Here is a 20,918-nt window from a genome sequence, read left to right on the forward strand (position 1 = left end):
AACCTGAGGAGCATTCCTTGCATTTAGAAACATCAGCCATTTTCTCAGTTGTCTTCCTGTTTTGGGGGAGGCAAGAATGAGCTGTGATTAGTAGGCATCCCTTCTGTGAAATAACTCATTCAGCTTCATTGCAAGTTCTTTTTATACAGAAAAGGTGAGAGCAAACTCCTCAGTTTTCTTTCCTAATGGCCTGTTGTGGTGCCTCCTTAGAGCTCTTTGGTCTCACCTGGGAGCTCTAAATTCCAAGCTCTGCTGAATGCAGATTTCTCATGTTATTTCTTTCTGACCTTCTTCTGCTACACCCCAGTATATGAGATTTAAGATCAAAATGATTTCCTTTATAAAAAGTTTTATATGAATCTAACATAAATATTAATGTGGGGAGCTATGCTGTTGGTTGTTCTTTATTATCCATATGGATTTTGACGGTGGGTTTTCAGAAGAACAGTGGGGGAAGGTTGCTTGCTATGAATATCATTTGGCAGAAAGTCAGATGTATTCTACATTTCATATGAACACTATCTGCTGAAAGTCAGCTAGCTGCAGAAGCAACTCTGCTTGCTGTGCCTTAGCAACCATGAGCAAAAATCTGCTGTCACATGGAAACAGATTGGGATTCGTGACAATACTCCCTAAATGCAGCCACTGCCAAACAGCAGTAGCAACTCATCTGTTAAACACAGCACTTCTATAGGATTTTTATGCAGAAATAAGATATGTGTCCAATGTCAAATGCAAAAATTTGAAGGTGGCCAATCACAGAATCACAGAATGTCCAGGGTTGGAAGGGACCTCAAGGATCATGAAGCTCCAACCCCCCTGCCACAGGCAGGGCCACCAACCTCCCCATTTAATGCTAAACCAGGCTGCCCAGGGCCCCATCCAATCTGGCCTTGAACACCTCCAGGGACGTGGCATCCACAACCTCTTTGGGCAGCCTGCTCCAGTACCTCACCACTCTCTCTGTAAAGAACTTCCCCCTGACATCTAACCTAAATCTTCCCTCCCTCAACTGAAAACCATTTCCCTAGTACTGCCAAACCATTTCCCCTTGTCCTGCCAAGCAGTAATCCAAACTGTGCACTGATTTTCTTTCCCTTCCTCCACTTCTTGCCTGGAACGACGTAGAACTTGGAATAAATGAGTATTTACTCGTGCAGAGGTTGTTGCCTTCTTACCTTGCACAGTGGGCAGAGTATGTCAGGAAGGTGCAGTCCTGCGTTGTGCCAGAATTCATTTCTGGACCAGGAGTGGAAATGGAAACTCGCTAATTGTTTTAGCTATTTGCTTGTAGCAAATCAAGTAAATTTTTATCTAAGACAAAAACTTGCTGACTTTCGTCAGTTGTAATGTTTTCAGTCATTTCTATCGTTATTAGGGCATTATCAGTTTTAGGGTTCATAATGAAAGAAATCTGTCTAGGAAAAAAAAAATTACTTTTTCATTTGTGTGGAGTGGGAGAGAAGCCTGAGGGAAATTAAGTAAATACCCCTGGTGGATTTTTTTTTTTAATTTTTTTCTGAGCAACTGTGTTGTTAGATTTGAATGATTAGTGGAGGGAGAAAAGAACAAACATTTGACTGCATTTGAATGTGAATTTGGATTCAGCTTTGTTTCTGATCCTTTAATGTACGTTTTCTTTCGTGGCTGGAAGGTGAGAACTCTCCAGCATGCTTACCTGTGAAAGTATATCTAAGGCTTGGATGCTTAAACACTTTTTGGGAATCCATCAGAATGCATGATTTCCCTTGTGGTCACATTAGGCAATTTAGGATTCAGGTGCTGAACAGTTGCAGAAATCCCCCAGTCAGGGAATTGTGATGGTCTCATTACTAGGTAGCCTATGCTGCACTGCGTGCATTTCAAAATGTGATGATTTTCTTGCAGGCTATTTATATTTGGGGAAATAAGCCCTGATAGAGCACAGTGCTGAAACAGTTACTTAATTTTAAGCATACCAAGTAATCCAATTTGGAATGCATGAAGTACTATACAAAATTCTTCAGGGATATAGTGGTAGTGCCCTGAAACGGTAAGCATTTATTTTCTTATATTCATACATAAAAATGTACTGAGAGCTACTTATCAGTGTTAAAATGATAATGGCTGTGTTTGCAAATTATGCCCTGATCAAATAGGCAAATATATACAAATGTGTTGTAACAGGTGAAGTTTGATTGTATGTTGGAAGCTCTTGACATAGCATTAGGCACCATTTTAGTAACACAGCCAGTTAAGAAACTAATTATTTGAAAAACTTGGAGTAGAAGCTTAAGCACTTTGCTGGAAGGGGAGATCTCTGATTCTGCCTGCCCTTATTTCTTTGAGATTTAAAACAAATCCCCTTATTCCTTCCTTTAAATATTTTACAATCTTAGTTTAAAAACAAACAATTCTTCCCTATTTTTGCCAAAGCTTTCTTTTCTTGCTAGCTACACAGAGATACTTGAAGCTCTTAGAAGAAAAACAGAACACTTGAATATTGTAGCTGAAGTTATTATTTCCCTATTATTTTTAAGGCCTCTTCTGTGGTGTTGCAGTGTGACTTCTAGTGCAGACAGGTTGCTGGCTGCTGCCACCGTACTAAATCCCCATGGGGGGAAAGCACTTAAATTGGAGCTCCAAGCACTGTTGCTCTGTGTCTTTCTGAGCATGATGAAGATTAAATTGCTAGCAGATGTATGGAGCATCACTGATGCTATGCAACTGCATTGCTGGCAGTGGTAGAAATATCAGCAGTTGTTGGAACAGCTTGGGCAGAGAGAGCACAAGCAACCTGGAGGCAACATTATCTGAAGCAGAGATGAAGCCAAATCAGAATCCAAGATTTGAAAACTAGGAGAAAATATAAATGCATCTCCAGAAAGCATGTCTGAGAACACCCTCTATAGTGTACTTATCCCTTGGTTAGAATGTTAACCACTTTCTAGTAAATACAGATTGAATTGCTTTAGTAAAGCCAATTCAATGCTCTGCTAAGTGAAAAGCTAACTCAGATCTTGCTTGATCTTTCAAATGAAGACCAAAGCGCTCTCGTTATTATACCTTGCATGTTGCCTGGTATGTTATGGGTAACTTTGTTTTTGAACCTTTCAGAAATCAGACTGTGCTCTCATATTAAAATATTATCACAAGTAGTTTTGCATGCTAAGTAATGGGAGAGATTCCCAAGATTTTTAAAAATAAAAGTCCTGTTGATGCAGTACTTATTTAAACCCAGATAAAGACCTTGCTCGAAAGTATCAGTCATTAAATTAGCTACTGCTTTTAAAAGGCTAGCTTGGAGTGTTTGAAATGATCCTGTGAATTGGAAAGAAGGGTGTTCTGTTTGTTTTTTCTTGAATTAATCTCTGGTCACTTTACTTGAATCCATTTGTTCTGTTAACACCACTGCTCTATTCCCTGTGTTTCTAGATGTTTTAAATATTGCTGTAAAATCCTTTGTAGTTCTTCCCAATTTTGGACTGTGTTATCTGTGGTGTACACAGATTTGAATTCTAGCAGCGCTGCTCCAGAACCTCTTCCTGAGCCCTGTCCCTGCTGTCCTCTCCTGTCTTATGCAGGCATGTCCTTATGCTGGCATATCCCCCACTCGTGTGTCATAGGAGAGCCCTCCTGGTACCCTGGGGGAGCTCCTTTCCCATCCTGAGGTTGAATGGGAATGCCCACTCTCTGCCCACCTCTTGGCTTAGCACAGCCGCTCTTCAGACTGGCACAGAGGCATGGGAGAAGCCAGGCCTGGAACGTGGGCTGTGGTGTGGGCTGCAGCGGCTGTTCCAAAGTGGTTTTCAGTACAGATGAGTTGTTTGCTTGATGACACGAATTTGCTTTAAAAGCATGTTATGACTCATTCCAGGAGTTATTTACAAATGTATTTTGAATTTGTTTGTGGTAGAAGTGGGAAGAACAGCTTGTATTTACCAAATACCTTCAGAAAGGAGTGGCACATCCCCCTCAGCAGCAATAAGAAAGATCATTTTTTTTTTCTGTTCTATTCCAGAATACCGCTTCTACTTTTTTGGGGAGACTTGTAGCTCTCATATGCGATTTCCATTTTCTTGTATTTGCAGAAATGTTCTGTCGGTAGATACCTACTTGGCATGCATAAGCATGTTCTCTTAGGCTGTGATTAATGCTTGCTCTGAGCTTATCTGAGTTCCAGATACCACCAAAAGAAGCTGTTATGCTGTCCTGCCCTCCCATCCTTTAGGACTGTGAATACTTCTCTCTGCCGGGCACCTGAGCTCTGTGTGATTTGAAGGATAAACTGGAAACACTTTATGCATTACTTCTTTTCAGCCTGAATGGCTTTTTACACATTCCTTGGAAGTAATTTGTAGCTTCAGCTATCATCTAACAGCTGAGTATGTGCCAAAGTGGGCACTGTGATTTCAATTTTCCTTATGTCTCTGATCCTCTGTAGTCTGGAGAAAAAGAGATGCTGCCATTAAACTTACTTCTTTTTCACTTTATGTGTGTACAGTTATGTGTGGGGTTTAGTTAAGTGCAGCCCAAAGGAATGCTTTTTCACTTCACAGCATGCAATTAATGTCCCCTTTGGTGTGCTGCCTTAGCAAGACCTTGGTGGCTAAGGCAGCAAACACTGGAAGGTGGGGAAATCTGTGTCTTATTCTTACTCTCTGTCTGTTTTGAGATGCTGAAGTGCAAGTGTACCAGCTCCATCCGAAAGTAGCCTTGAGAGGGCTGCAGCAGGCCCCTGTGGGGCATCGCTGGACAAACGTGTGTCTCTGTGTTGGTGCCTGTACAGATTTGTCTTTGAACTGATCAGGCTTCTGGTGCCAGGCTGAGGACGTTGTGCTGCTCTTCTCTGTCCTCCTCCTCATCTCTACTGGCTCTCCTGTCAAGCCTTACACTGGCTTTGGAGCTCACCCAACCCTCTGAGATCCAGCTGTGACTTTGTTTCCAGTCTCTGTTTTTCTCTGAGTTTGTTGCTCCTCCCTCATTAGTGAGCTGGGCTGGAGTCAAACAGGGTAGATGAATGGCACAGATGGCATGAGGCCAGCAGTGGAAGCCTGGTGGAGGACTTTACTCACTTCACCTCATGAAATAGAGCTTGCCCCTACAGCTCTTATGTTCCCATTTCAACCCAGTACTTCTTGTTTTCTTTCTAGTCTTGTGTTCTTGTCCTTCCCTTTTGCTTTCACATTTGTCCTTATCTCTCCCAGTGCCACTGTTTCCCTCACAGAACCATCCAGTTTGAGGAGCCAAGCTAACTCCAAATTCATCCTGCCAAAAGAGGAGTGCTGGTCTCCCTGGAATTAGGCGAGTTCTCTCCCACCAATGTCGCTGGAATTGGCTTTCTGATGATACTGGCATTAACGTCATCCTGGGGACTGAGTGGGAAGGGGCACAGCGATGTCTAAACTTGGGCTGTGCTGCAGTAGTAAGGGAGGTTTGTTGAATGAAACACTTGGACACAAGTCAATTGAACTGTTGGTATGTAAGGCTGTTGCAGCATCAAGGTGTTAATGACATGCCTGCTAGAAAGGTTAAGTGGGACTGGAGGCAATGTTGTGGTCTTGCAACATATTTGTTGTGTATAGGTGAGGGAAATGAAGCTCTTATGTTGTAGTATTTCTGTATGGAGCTGCTGTTATGCATGGAACTATGCTAACATTTGTGATGGGCATGGAATTGTAAACAGATACTTCTGTCATTCCTTGTTGCTTCCCTTTCCTTTGTAAGAATACATTTCCAGAAATATGAGGTGAGAAAGCAGATGGTGGTACTGAAATATGGATTCTGTAATTCTTACAGTGTGAGAAGGATTATTTTCTTGTGCTTACAGCATCCCACATGTGAATTGGATCCTTCTCAAAGTGAAGAATTGATTACCTGGTCTGCAAGTTGGACTAATGCAAGCAAGCACTGCACAGTCCTATTGTTGTTCTGCCAGTGCACCTGCACGGTTTCTTTTGCTCCAGCTTCTTCTAGGCAGTGTTTGCTTGTGTATTGTATAGCTTGTAGTGAGATAGAAATTGCCAGTGAACAGCGGAGTAGGCAATATCTTGTCTTTTAACACTGGCAAGGTGTGGAAGTAATGTGGCAACTATGGATGAGATAACCTGACTCCAGTATAGATGCTTATCCCTATTTGCCTCCTAAAAATCTACTTTTAATTTTGTAACCTTCAATCCACAATCCTTATTAAACAGCAGTAAGGTTTTGGCAATTGCATTTTCTTAAAGAGTTAATTTTCTATTTCCTTTCTGTATTTGCAAATATGAAACCTTTCTAATTTCACTGTATGAGTTGTTATTCTCACATTATATGTATCACATTAATGAAGAGAACAGAAATTCTATCTTTTCTCTGTGCTGTTTCATCATTTTGCATAATGGCATCTCTCCTGTAATCTTTTCCTTACAAGGTCATAGTCTTTTCTTTTTCATCTCATCTCATAACGTATCAAAGTCCTTCATTATTCCTATCATTGTTAGAATCTCCTCTTACTTTGGAGCATCTTCTTCTGAGATGCTGTTACCAGTGCAGCATGTGGCACGTCAGAGATAATGCTGGTGTGTATTACAGAAGTGCTTCTTCCTTCTTAGTCACCATCTGATTCCCCATTTATCCTTATACAAGGCAGTGTTTTCATGTAATTAAGAGTTTAATTTAAGAAGAGTGATATTCCTTGAAGTTCTGTGACCCTGAGGTGTTGTTACTGAATTGATAAAGTTTGTTTGAAGATATGTTAGGGCAAACATAATTACACTTTCCCTCTTCTGCTACATACTGCTTTCGTGATGGTCTTTTCACCCTAGAGATTTTTAGGTTTGTCTTGTAACACTTCCTTGTCATTTCTGGCCATTTCTGACCCAAATAATAGGATCTTTTCTACAGAATTTTTTATTGCTCATTTTCTTTTCCAGATCCAGAAGAAATGTAGCTAAAAATACAGAAGTGACTTTACCTACCCATTTCCCTAATATCAAACATCTTAGTTTGAAACTCCAGTTAGATTATTCAAATGATTTGATAAATTCTTATTCAGATTTCAGCAGCTAAAATAAGTATATTAAAAAAATAAAAAAAAAAAATAAAAAAAAAATTGAACTAAAGTTCTACCAAACTGTCTTTCAGACACTGTCCAGAAGAATTTCAAATCCATACCTGGAAACTCCTTCAAACAAGGTACGTGTCAAGCTTTGTTGTGATTCCACTTCATAAAACAATGTACTAGGAATATCTTGGCTTTGTTTCAACCCCTTCACCATAGCTTTGAAGACGCTTGTGGATGTAGCCTGCTGTTAAATCCAGTTAATGTATTGTAATCTGGATGTTTTAGAAAATATTTATTTCTATTACTGAGTTTTCCAGCCAAGCTGTGAAGTCTGGTGTGCGCTTGCTTCCTAGCCATTTAAGCTACTCCCATGACTTAACTTAGTTTTGCAGTATTTCAGAGTGAGGACTTTATTTTTACATCTCACAATACTTTAATGCCAAAGGATTGTTTTATCTTCTTTGAAAGATCCAAGAACACATGAACCGAAAGAAGTGAAACTGTGATATTGATTTTCTTTCAAGTTAGTTATTTTTATTACCACTGTGGTTTGTTGGGACTGGGAAGAAATGTGACCACGTATGCCTAAGTTAAATTTATCAGCAAGGAGTAGTATGTAGAACCCAAGAAAAGCGTGCTTTCATGGAAGATGGAATTAAGTCCTATTTTGATAGACCCATCTACAGCCTTAAGGTGTAAAGTAAAAATCAGGCATGGGAAACCCAAACTTGCATCCATTCTTGTATCAAGGTACGGAGGAACTGACCTGTAGCTGTCACACTGTGCCTTGAAAGTTTCTATACAAAAAGAAAAAGAAAAAAAAAAAACAACAATGCATGAAACGACATTTTAATTTGTATTAAATTATTTAATACAAATACATCTGGAATAACTATGATTGTGTTTGTGATTTTTCAAAGGTTAATAGTCATTCTGACTCCCTAGAATAACACTTGTTTTAATCTGAACATATCTGCAGCTCATGGGGGCATCTGCAGCTGGTAATAAGACTGGATATGGTAGAAGTTGGGGTGCATTTCCTATGAAGCTTTGATAGTTTGTTTGTCGTTTACTGAGGGAGAAGGCATTGCTCAGAAGGAGGGAGCAGGCCGTGGCAAAAGGACTTTGCTGCAATGGGAATAAATCCCTATTTGTCACACTTTCCAATTTCTCTTTTCATTCAGATTTATGGAGAAAGTTCCTCCTGCGCTGGGAGAGCTCTCAGGAATGTTTTTACACTACAAGCTTCTGATCTGATTAAAGACAGGGTGTACCTTACTGGAATTTGCAGGTAACCCGAAGTCATTCATTTTAACCTACTGGATTTATTGCTTATAGATTCATATACAACCCTGTTTGTTACTTGCTGAAAAGAATGCTAGATTCAACCCTGATCTGATGTTGTAGAAGCGGTTAATTGGGTTCCTAGGATTTATGTACACAGTGATTTTTGCATATAATTTATGGAATATTTCTGTAGTGAAGTGATTTTTCAGTTTGTGTTACACTACAGAATAATTGCTTCCTCCTATTTTCAATTATACTAAAATATGCGTTGCTATTATAATGCCATTTGTATATATATATATATTTAAGAAAAAGCCATAATTTTTTTTCAAAATGAATTAAAAAGAGAATTTTCCCAATCATATGGAAGATGAAGTACTTCCTAGAGCAACACTCAAGGTCTTACACAGATATTGTTTGGTTGTATTGCTTATGACTGCTCTGAAATATAATAAGATCCAGCTTTTAGCCTTAGGATCTTATGTAGCTCTTACACATTTCCAGATGACTATCTGTATATAGCACAAATTGATAAAAAATATTCTATATTGTGAAGGTTGCCACATGATTTAGGTATGATTTAGGTACGTAAGGGAACTTACTAATCTGACACGAGTTTCATCATTGCAACTGGGGGCATTCTGCTGAGACATGCCAGAATAATTTCATTCCTTGAGGTGAATAGGGTTGCAAAAAGCAGTAATTGAGACAAAGGGCTTGCTCTGCTGAGCAAGAGGATTACCTCTATGAAACTAAAGAAACCTCTGTATTATGGAACAGCATTTGAACATTGACTCTTATACTACATGAATGCTTTGTCTGTTTTCAGGAGAAGCTGTGTTGGATCAGAACTGGTAGACTGGCTGTTGGAGCACTGCCCTTTTGTTAAGTGCAGATCTACTGCAGTTGGAGTGTGGCAGCTGCTTCTGGATATGGGCATTATATTATCAGGTCAGTGTGACAATATTTGTAAGTAAGGAATATTATTGATTCTTTTTCTGCATAGAGTAATAATCACATTTTTTATGGGAGCGGTAGAAGGGGGAGAAAAAGCAGGTGAATTTTTAATTACTACACTTGTTTATTTTACTACCTGCTTGGTAGGCCTGCCTCCGTGAACCTTTTATTTCATAAATACCAAAGATGGATCTCTCTTTTCAGGCAAGTTCCTTACTTATCCTTTTGTAAACTTAATTGCCTATTGCCAAGTTGCAATTAGTGTGCGTGTCTCTTCTGGTTTGTTTATTTATTTTTTCATCCTCATCCTTTCTGGTTTTTCATAAGACAGCAGCTGTTTATTCTCTGCAGATCACCAGTTCACCAGATGACTTCTCTGGCAGTTAGTGATTTCCCCTTTCACTCTGTATTCTAATCTATGAAAAACATCAGGTTGTGAGAAGATTGAGCTCCTGGAGAAAATTGTGGTTCCAGGTTCTACCCACTTGCTTCTCCTTCCCCTCCAAATTTAGGGGTCTGGTCCAGATTATGTGGTTTGTGACAATAGCACTGGTAAGCAGCCTCTGGAAATCTGACAGACTCCACTCCTGATGGCACCACTTGGGTAGCTTGGTGCATTCTCAGTGTGGTGCATTCAGGGATTTGTGCTAGACACTTTCCTTTCCTCTGTGCAAGAGGACGAGGTTGTTGTTGAAGACTTCTCCATATGTAAGCTGACACTCAGTGTATGCTTAAAGGCTTTATCCTACTGCAGTTACGCTGACGGTATGTCTGATAATGCAGCCTTGGCAAGAGTTGAGTGACACTCTCAGTAGGAACTCCCTCTTTTGGCTGTGGAACCTGTCATTTGAGCCCAGTTTAATTGCAGATATGCCAGAGAAGATGACAGCTGTTTGTATTGCTACATTATCCTACTCAAGACTATTCTACAGAACCAGTACCCTTGAGTTCTAGCAGGGACTGGGATAATGATAGACTAAGCATTAGGTTATTACCATTAAAAGCTGTGAGTTTATGAATGTGCTGTGAAGATGTTCATCATGAAATCATTTCAACTCTTTTTTTTTAAACTTAGAATTTTTTATTGTTGCTTTTTAGCCTGGTGTATTCTTTTCATTTGCTTTATTGAACTTTGTTCACAAGTGCCTAGCCATTAGCAAGAACATATTAGAAGCTAATGGAAATTGAGGCTTAAAAATTTGACAAATGAAAGGTTTTTATCTTCTAGCCATGTCTCCTCATTCCAAACTGATTCCAAAATTGATTAATCAGCAATCTTAAAGTTTCAATATCAGGAGCCTGAAGATCTACATGCTAAGATTTTAGAATTGTTTTGTTTGGATACTAAATTAATGCTAGAAGAAAGGATTGCTACTATGCTGTTTGTGATCCTTTTGGACCTGTGTGGTGTTGCAACTCAGGATTAAAGCCACGTGCAATATAGTATAAGTTGGGAACCTTTGTGTGGTAAAAGTTTAATCTAATGTTATTTTTTTTTTAACAGTGGACCGAGAACTCTATTTTCGAGACACTTATACTTTCTACCAGTTCTCAGCGGATGAATGTACCTACCTTTTCTGTGAATTTGAGAAGGAAGGAGGTTGGAAGAACGCTGTAAAGCTCCTACTTCAACTACTGCCATTGTCTCCTCCCAGAATCGACATGTGCAATCTGTAAGTACATATCTACATCTGTTTTAAACTTAAGACTGTTTTGTAAACAGCTGACTTGTCAATGACACTATTTACCATCAGGCCACTGTGCAAATGAGCCAGCTTTCTATTACTCAGGCTTGGGAAGCTTTGTAGAGATGGGCTTCTCTGTGATCTGCACTGTGATTAGCACCTGAGAAAATCAGTGGTGCTGGATAAACGGCAGTACTTCTCTTGGGTGTTGTTTAGATACTGTGGTTCTTATATATTACCTTGCTGACTGTTGCTTGCTATACTACCTACACAAGCTGCTTTATTTTTTGGGGGTGTTTTCTCCTACATTTGAAAGTATGGCACTAATTTGTCAGCAAGCATGCTGTGGAGCGGATTGACTGGCAGCTCAGATGCCCTTGGCCTGGGTCAGGCTCAGCTAGCAGGTGGATAGAGTGGATGAGTAGGAATAGGGTAGCTTCAGTCATCTGTTTTTAGTTTGCTATTGCATGTTTGTCAGAGCTCTGTTGTCTCACATTTTTGTCTCTTGTATATTTAATTTAAGAATTTCCCTTCCTGTTTCTTCTCTTTCACCTGACTCGTGGATATGTATGTGGTTACATGGCAGGGATTTGGTAGTGGAAGAGACGCAGGGATGGCCTCTGAGCAGAGCCCAGAAATTCCCGTGTCAGCTCAGATCCAGTTCCAGTTGCTGCAAAAAAGGGACTTGCTGCTAGCTAGGGCTGAGCCATGAGCAATGCTGGTTGCACATATTTAAGAAAGAGTGAATGCTGCACCGTAGCTGTAGGAATGTAGTAAGAAATGTGGGAGAAACCAGGTTCAGTACAGAAGGAGGGCAGGAGGTGCTTCAGGCACAGAGCAGAAGTTCCCTGCAGCCAACGAGAGACCTCCTCTATGCATGTTGCAGCAGTGGATACGGCTGAAGGAGCTGCTGCCCATGGGTACCCCTGTAGGAGCGGCAGAAATGAAGTATTATTGACTGAGTGCAGCCTCCATTCCCCATTCTCCTGTGCTGCCAGGGTGAGGAAGTAGAAGGGAGTGGATGAGGGGGAGGTGGTTTTGATTTGCATTTAGTTCTTATTGCTCTAGCCTATTATTAATAGGCAATAATTTTTATTAATCTCCTTGTGCTGAGTCTGTTTTGCCTTTGATGGTAACTGATGAGTGATATCTTGGTCCATGTCTCAATCCTCAGGACCTTTTCCACATTATTTTCTCTCTCTCTTCCTTTGAGGAGGAGTAGTGGAAGTTCAGCAGCCCTTGAATTCACCATGGGATGTTAACATACCTTCTGTACTAAAATAGCTGCATTCTAAATATTGTCTATTTACAGCAGCTAGAAAGAACCATACTTATTTGTGTCCCAGTGAGAGGCCAAAATACAGAAAAAGGCGTCAGTGAGAGGTCTGGAGGCTCATGACCCCTCATGCCTTGGCAGAGCTGCAGGAGCTGGCCAGAGTAGATGAGTGGGGTTAAATTCTTTCATTGTCCCTAGTGTGATGAAGCCTCAAACATGATACTTAAGCTGTGGAGAATTCTTACTTTGGCAGCAGAATGATTTTCTTTTCTCTTTAATGCCAGATACAAAACTTTTTCTTTTTTTTTTTTTTTTTTTTGTAACAAAATGTTCCTTCTCTGTGTAGTAGATACTAAAAATGCACTTTCTCAAACAAATATCTAACAGAAATAATTTAAAAGACCAGTAAGTGCAAAGTGTCTGGAAATGTCTCAAGCCCAGTTTCTTAAATTCAGGCATTCTGTCTGTGTCTTAAATGCTGTGAGCTGATTGCAAAAGAACTCAGTAACTTCTGTATGTGGCTCAAGGCAGAATCTTGATCACTGCTCCTGTTGCTGACTGCCCTCGTGACCAGAAACTGACAGTTCTAGAGTGAGGCTTCCTCTGACCAAATAAATTCATTTTCAGCTTGAATGAGCTCTGACAAGGGACAAAACCCATACATTGGCAAAAGCCCCTGCTTGAGTGTTATCTTCTAAGCAGGTGAGTCATGTGAAACAAAACCTTTGAATAGTTTTGGAAACAGAAATTCTTGTCATCCAGTCTACTTGAGTAGTAAACAATTTGGCTATTCCTTAAATAATCAGGGCTATTTCATCTTGATTTCAGTGGGGATTATGGGTTTCCTCATTATCCCTGCAAATGAGGCCACTTGTCATGGTTCATGACTACTTGTAGAAAGGCTTTGACTCAAAAAGGCAAATCAGATAGTTCATACTGACATGTTACCTAAAGGATACTGGGTAAAAGAATGGGTTCGAGACTTTTCAGGTTCAAGTTAAAAATGTGCCAGGCATGCTGACCATGGCCAGAGTTCTTCCATTTTAATGCCAACTTTGCTCTTTCATCATTTCAGCGTAACAGGCAGTTCTTGTGGAGGATGCTCCCTGTCACATAAATTGAACAATTATTCTTTAATGTACCTTTCCAGCTCTTTCCAGCTCGCATTATTCAAATTTTAGTCAAAGCTGGGTTCCTTTTGGGAATGTTGTCACTGAAGAGTTATTTTCTGGAGATTTTACCTGTCAGATTGAAGAGGTGCTTTTTTTAAAGTACATATTGAAGGAACTGAATGTTAAGTAGTGTTACAGTCTCTAGGGAAGGTGATACTAAAAGGGAAAGGTGGGTTTTCCAGTTTCAAAATTCTCTATGTCTCATGCACATAATGAACTGCTAGAACACAACCTGAAAGTGAATAGATGTGATGAGATCTGTGTTAAAGTCATCCCACCAAGTTAAATAAACTGATGTGTTTCTTTTAATGAAGGCAATTCTAAAAACCTTTTCTTGCAGTGAGTGTTCATCTTACGAAATACACATATAGTTGTTATTGATACCTTTAGCACTGTCTTTTTCTACCTTAATTTTTTGTATTCATTTTTCTGTTAGTCTGTATTGTTGGCTTCCCCTGTGTTTATAGGGAGAGGGCCGTTACTACTGTGTTAAATGCATCCTTGCTTTTGATGAAATGAGCAGTGACCTCCTGCTTGTGCACCAGGATACAGTGCTGAGCTTCTTGCATTGTGCCCAGGTGCTCAACAAGCTCTATCTCTGCAGATGCTGATGGGCAGCAAAGGTACTGTGCTTGCCTAGGTTGACAGGTACACTGGTGAATCCCAGGAGCACCACGGGTCTGCTCACCTAGGAGCATGCTGTTGCATGTGTTCTTAGTGTTGGGCCACTGTAGATGTTGCCAGGTGAGGTGAGACTGATGTTGAAGCCTCTTGGGGTCATTAAACACACAATGTTAATCATGGCCAAATTCAGCTTGAATAGAAAATAAGTGAATGTTGGCTTAACCTGGGAACAAAAGATTTGTATTCAGAGCTCTGCCATGGACTTCCTTGCAGCCTTGAGCAGTCACCTAGGCTCTCATTCAGTGCCTCCTGAATTCTTTCCCAGTGACTGCAGTGGCATTGTATCAGACATTTAATCTTTATGTGCTTCTACTTCCTTCTTTGCAAATGGAGATGTTTATAACGACACCTAATTCCCGGTGCCAGAACACATTGGATGCCTTGTACTATTGGAACAAACAGTACTTTTGTAGTTATCTGAAGGAAAGATTAGAAATGGGATTTTTCCCCTTTACATTGTTTTTTATTTTATTTTCATAAATTTTACACTATATTCTGTATCTGCTGTCCAAAAATAACATATGTTTTATTAACTTTGGAAAAGCAGCCCCTTTTATGGGTAGGTTGGTTTTAATACAGATACCCACGATAGGATATCCATTTAGTGAGTGCCCTTGGGGTTCCTGGAAAGCTTTTGCTGAATGGAGACAACTCTTAGGTATCCCTGGGTCTTTTATTTGCATTGTAGGTAGGTTGTACACCCAGCATACAGCATAGGTTGGGGCTCTACATTGGATATTTAAGGTACTGTCCAGGCATGGGATCATGAGCTCAGCTGTATCACTTCCTCTGTCAGCAGCTTGGGAAGCAATGCCTTTGCTTCCATGTGGTGCATGATAGTGACTGTGCAGATCTGACCTGCCTGTTTGCAGATCTAGGGCAAGCATTCCTGTGTGTTGCTCTGTCCAAGTATGTCAAGACTGAGCAGTGTAGTCATTAGACTTGTTTACATGGGCTTTTTGTCTCTGTTCAGTACCAGCCCTACTGTATTTTCATTAGCTTGGATATCAAAATACAATCTTCCTCTTAAATCCTGGAAAGTTGGCTACAATTTTCAGTGCATTAATGTTTTCATAAGAATTTGAAGCTCATATGCGGGTGAGTATGGGGAACATTTTAACATAGAAGATGAAGAGATAAAAAAAACCCAAGATAGAAATAGCTGTGTTAAGTGCTTTTCTGATGAACTGTATCTGTGGCTGTGTATAGAGCTGCTGTCTTTTGCCACCCATTTAGAAAAACCTCATCCCGTCCTGGTTCTGGAGGGATCAGAAGAGATCAGATGTGCAGGGAAGTGTAGGTATAGATAGTGGTCAACTATTGTCATTCCAAATTAGGAAGAGAGAAACTGAATAAATCAGTGAATGCAAACTTTTATTTATTTATTTTGGGCTTTTTATAACACTTAAATCATTAAATCACATTTTTTCTTTCAGTGGGAAAGGTAGTTGTGATAATGATGGTGCTTTCTAATCCAGATTACCTTTTTGATTTGAATATGCTTGCCAGAGGATGAATGCATGTGTCATCCAATGCTTTCTGACCTTAATTTTTTTAATTAGGGAAATAAATTTTTGAACATGGGTTGTAAGAACGACAAATGCTCCAGCTGTGTATTCCAGACATCTTGTCAGTAATCTCTCTAAACACATCAAGGCATATGAGCAATTAAATAATTGAGCCAAAGACAGAAGGAACTGCTAATACCAGTGATTTATGTGTAGTACAGCAGCTGCAGTTATGCATATCTGCTCAATTTGCTGGCATGCCATGCTTCTTGAAAACTGTCAAAAGTAAAAGATGTCCTTTTCTTCTTTCCACAGTTATAATCCTATCATACTTGTATCCTTGGTTGACAATATTCTGATTGTCTGTAAGCCTTATGAAAGACTCACGGGTAGTTTACTGGTGAGAATTAGGCTGTTTTAAAGACAAAATATAAAGACAAAATACAAAATAAAGACAAAATCCTACAGCAGTGTCAGTGTGGCTTCTTCTACATGGGCAAGTTCTGTGACAGCCTCTAAAAGGGTTCATCATGCACTGCCCCATTTTTGTGAAGACACATCAAGTCTTTCTGTTTTGTGAACTACTGTCATTGCAACCTAACAGTGTTCTCAGCTGTTACTTTAGTTTGCTAATTTATGGCTTCTTATCTTTATTCTTTTCAATTTTACTTTTTCATCAATATCAAACTGCGCCTGCCCCATAGTAATTTTGATGCTGCCTGCTTTTATCTGTGCAAGTGTGTGTACCATTAAAGGTGCTTCTCCACACTTGAGGAAAGCTGGTTGGTGGGCAGATGCAAGACTTTGCTCTGCTGATGGCAGGTTTTTAGCACAGCAAAATATGCATTCACATAAGCAACTTTGAGTTAAGAATGTCCTGTGTTCTTCAGTTTTTCATCATGTTTTTATAGCTGAAGAATTCTCTCATTGATTTACGTCAATCCAATCACAAAAGTTCTTGACAGCAAGGTACAAAGGCTGTGCTCTGTAGTTACTGACACAATTAATTATTGTCACGTTGCAGTCATCTTTTTGATGTAGAATCTCAAAAGCCCTTTTACAGTAGTGCCTCTGGCCACATAGCTCTGTGCTTTTCAGAAATCAAAAGATGTTGAAACAGAATGAAAGAAATAATATAATCTTATTTTTGTTTTTTAAGGCCTGATCAAAAAATAGAAGATACAGCAGAAACCAATGCTGAAATTCTTGCTCGTCTCACTTCTGCGGTAAGGTCACTGCATCAAAGTTTGTACTGATTGTGTTTGAAATACTGTCATGTTTTGGATCTTTTCAAATTAAAAAAGCAATTTTTTTTTTTTTGTTTTTTTTTATACAAATCCCTTTTTTTTTTTTTTTTTTTTTTTTTTTTTTTTTTGGCCCTAAAAGGAGGAAGCTCCATTAGAGTCTTAGTGTGTTAGACAGCTGTTAAAATCAGTCCAAGGAAGGACTGCAGTTCTGCTCTCTTATAATCCATGCTATTCATGGCCCAGGAAATATCAGTTTGGAGAATCACACTGATTTTTCTGCCAGCTAGTTTGCACTCAGATCTTCTTGATCAAATGGAACACAGCAATAGTCTAGGGGAAAGCAAGGAAGAGAAAAATGACTCAAGTGGGTGTGTTGAAAACTCTGAAAAATTGAAAGGAAAGAAAATTTGTGCTGAGCTTTTTAAAGACAAATGTCTTTACAAAAGATATTTACAAAAATGTGGAAAGACAGCAATTCTCTTTGCTCAACACCTTGTGCAAAATTATGAGGTTAGAAGATTCTGTTTGTAAATTGTTCTTTATTTTTTATTGTCCCTATATTCAAATTTCTTGGTTTTTTTCTGACACTAAAAATGAAAGAATCAGAAACTTGATTTCCTCCATTTTTACTTTTACTTGGAGTAAAAAAATAGGAAAACATACTTACTGCAAAGTCATCTTAAAAAAAAAAAAAAAAGAAAAAAAAGAAAAATACAAAAGAAGCAACAACACAACAATAAAGCAAACAAAACCCCAAAATACTTTCTTGATTGAATGTTTCCAGTACCCATCAAAAGATTCCTCTCTCAAAACTAAAAGAATGTGTTTTCCCTCAGCAAAACATGTTGAGAGCAATGGATCGAACTGTTGATGGACACGTTAGAGGAGAATGCACATCTCTAAGCATTTGAGTAATCGACATTGAGTTCAGAGTGCTTCTCATCTATCTTGCAAGGGCAAACCTTTGAACTACATCCTTGGTGATTCCAACAGTAAGACGTATGTTCAATATTGTTTTATTTTAATGAGCTGTTTTACCACTGCAGCTAACTAACTGAAAAAAAATTAGGCAATTGCATTTCCAGATGGCCTGAGGCCCATTCACTGGCATGGTGTGGTGTCAAAAACAACTGATTTTTTTTTTTTTCTGCTTTTTTTTTTTGTTTGTACAGGCTCTCTGTATCAATTTTCTAGTCCAACTCTGGACAAAAAGCCTGAGGACAGAGCAGAATACCTCAAATGACCTCAAGACTGGATGTTGTGTTGAGGGACATGGTTTAGTGGGAGCTGTTGGTGATAGGTGAACGGTTGGACTGGATGATCTTTTAGGTCTTTTTCAACCTTGGTGATTCTATGATTCTATGATTCTATGAAATGTTAACATTTACATATTAACTTCTCCCTCTAAGGGAAGCTGGAATACAATCTGTAGTATTGCTTTACTCCATTTCCTCTATCCAGTAGTCTGGAATCTAATATTCTTCTTAAGGCTTCATCGTGAGCCTTCATGTGCTTCAAGGGGAATTGAAGCCTCAGCTTTCACTGTTCAGCAGGATGCTGTCCTCATCAGGATATAGGTTCTCTATGTTTTTTTCTTGGAAAAGAGCCCTGTGAGCTGGAGAAGGAAGCCAACCATGAGGGTCATGACTGGAAATTTGCTTGCAATGTATTCTTTTTTGGTTCACTGAATATTCTTGTATTCTGTACAGAATTAAACAGCTCTTACTTGAAGAATCCGTACCTCAGAATCTGCTCACAGTATTTTTCAGATTAGTGTTCCAGAAGTGAAGAATCTTGCCTCCAGCCCAGCACTAAAGCAGCTGGAGATTAAATTTTGCTTTTTCACCGGTTTCTAGGTACAGTGATTCAAATCCCATCAGGCAATAGGGGAAAACAGCCTGCAAATACTACTGATGTCTCCTCTGCTTTCTCTTTGTCTTTCCTGTAACAGAATAAAAACATTCTGTGTCAGGTCAGAAGGATGTTCCTGTGCCAGATTTTTATTTTTTTTTATTTTATTTTATTTTTTAGAGATTGAATTTCCAAATTTAAGTATATGAACTGATTGGGAAGATCTCCCCAACCAAGGGGTCTCTGTGCCTAACGTATAAATCACTGGTTTAGTGTTGGAAAGTGCAAAGAGAACTTGTAGGCGTGGGGGCACTTAAGGTCTAGTTGTGTACCTCTCTATCCATACTAAAGCTTTTTTGTTGCAAAGGATAGAATGCATCTTACCTAAATACAAGTGGCCATGTGGCAAGCATCTACCCCTGAGCCAGTTTCCCCAGGCATTCCATAGAGCCAGGGAGGAGAAATAGGCATTTTTAGGCTGCTGAATGTGTGATTTGTTTTGGAAGTCTGCTTTTACAAAAAGCAGTCATGCCTTAAGCTGTAATGGTGATTCATTCACTCTCTATAAAGGGAGTAGTGACTGGCACAGAAACCTGCACAAGGTTGGTGAATTCCTCATTTCACCTTCTTTATTTTACTGCAGTCTGGCTTTTTTTGTTGGCCTTTCTCTTATTATTCCCTAATATTCTTTGTTACCAGGTGTTGTTTCTTTTGCATAACTCTGCTTCTCTCACTGCACAATTTGTGTGTTTTAGCATGTCTCACCCAGTTGAAATGGTTAGGCAAGGAAACACACTCTTAGTTTTAAACAATGACTATGGAGATCATAGAAGATAAGAGTGGCTGTGGTGAATGATACAAATCAGAAGGGCAATTGGAGAAAACTGCAGAGGTTTTTTTTTCTCATCTTTGTACATAATCCATGGAATACATCTCTTTTAAGAGCAGAGTCAGGTACAAAATACAAGAAACTAACTTGGTCATGTGTTGGTTTTTCTTTGCAAGTTACTCTACAGTGGAAGAAGCAGAGTCAGCGAAGGTAACTGAATAGAACCTATCGAGCTTCATGCTCTTGTTTTATACTCCACTGCAATAAGTATTTAGGAAAAATGTAAAGATCACTCCTGGGTTTAAAGAAGCATTCCAGAGCTGCAGTGAATTCTATGTCATGTCCCAAAGAAGGAGCTGCATCTAAAAGGCCTTGTAGCACTGTCTGTTAAAGCCAGAGCACTTCAAGATGTTTCTGAGTGTTTTTGTTGCATCACCCTGTGATAAGGTAAAAGAGCACACTGAGATGTTAATGCAGTGCATCTGGGAAATACAGTTTCCTGGTACCTTAAGAAGAAGACATCCAGGTAGTGCATTTATTTGGGGTCCGTCATACTGTCATTACTTGAGGTACAAAAATGTGAATTAAATTCTACATTTTTTTAGCCATCTTTTGTCTTTTGAGGATGAGAAGATTAACCATATAAATTTACTGCTTGTATTTGAGGAAGCAGACATACACGTGGGTACCACTCCATGTGAATACTCTTGCTCTTTCTTATTGCAAAAGGAAAACTGAATAAGATGTGGCAAGGTGCATGCACAGGACATTCTCTTTTGACTGTAATAATAGTATTTCTGTAAATACAATGTGGTGAGCTAGTCTTTAAGACTGAATCAGTCTTGACATCTGCATCACTACTCAAATTGGGACAGTATTTAGATAGTGCTCACTTTGTAGTGACAAGCTACATGTATAAACAATTTTTTTTTGTATTTAATATCTCCATTTATTACGGTAGGCATAGCTCTTGTTTGAATATATATTTTACTTTGAGTCTAGTTTATTATCTGCAATGTGATTTGGGACTTGATTTTGTCGAACAGGCGGTAACTGAAATCCTATTAGGAAGAAGTATGATAATATGTGGCATATGTGCAGTGAGGATTGAATGTTGTACACTGATTTCCTTTGGTGTAATGATGCATAGGAATTGCATGTCCAGCGGAGATGTCAAGTGCATTTACGCTGAAGTAGACAAAAGCATATAGATTATGAAATCTAGGGACACCAGACAAATTTAGAAGGATGGATGCTTAGCAGTACCAATTCTTATTGACTGAAGTGAATCCTATAAGAGGGAGCTCAGACTGACAGGATGAAACCCTTTGAGGAAGGAGTGTTTGCTTAATACTAAGACTAAAGGGACATTTCCCCCCCCATTTTAGGTTAAAGATT

General features: G+C 39.2%; 1 protein-coding gene across 1 annotated transcript in view; it reads left to right on the forward strand.

Annotated features, from left to right (window-relative positions):
• Nucleotides 1-9,150: 9,150 nt before the first annotated feature.
• RAPGEF5 (Rap guanine nucleotide exchange factor 5) overlaps nt 9,151-20,918 on the forward strand; it is a 116,978-nt gene continuing 105,210 nt past the window's right edge. Inside the window, exons 1-3 of the mRNA XM_042816627.1 lie at nt 9,151-9,262; nt 10,773-10,941; nt 16,753-16,819. Coding sequence (XP_042672561.1) covers nt 9,244-9,262; nt 10,773-10,941; nt 16,753-16,819 — 255 coding nt within the window. The 5' untranslated portion in view covers nt 9,151-9,243. The remainder of the gene's footprint in view (nt 9,263-10,772; nt 10,942-16,752; nt 16,820-20,918) is intronic.

The sequence above is a fragment of the Centrocercus urophasianus genome, unplaced genomic scaffold (assembly GCF_019232065.1).
Source record: "Centrocercus urophasianus isolate 14NV4802_14NV808 unplaced genomic scaffold, USGS_Curo_1.0 seq_16, whole genome shotgun sequence".
Classification (NCBI taxonomy): Eukaryota; Metazoa; Chordata; class Aves; order Galliformes; family Phasianidae; genus Centrocercus; species Centrocercus urophasianus.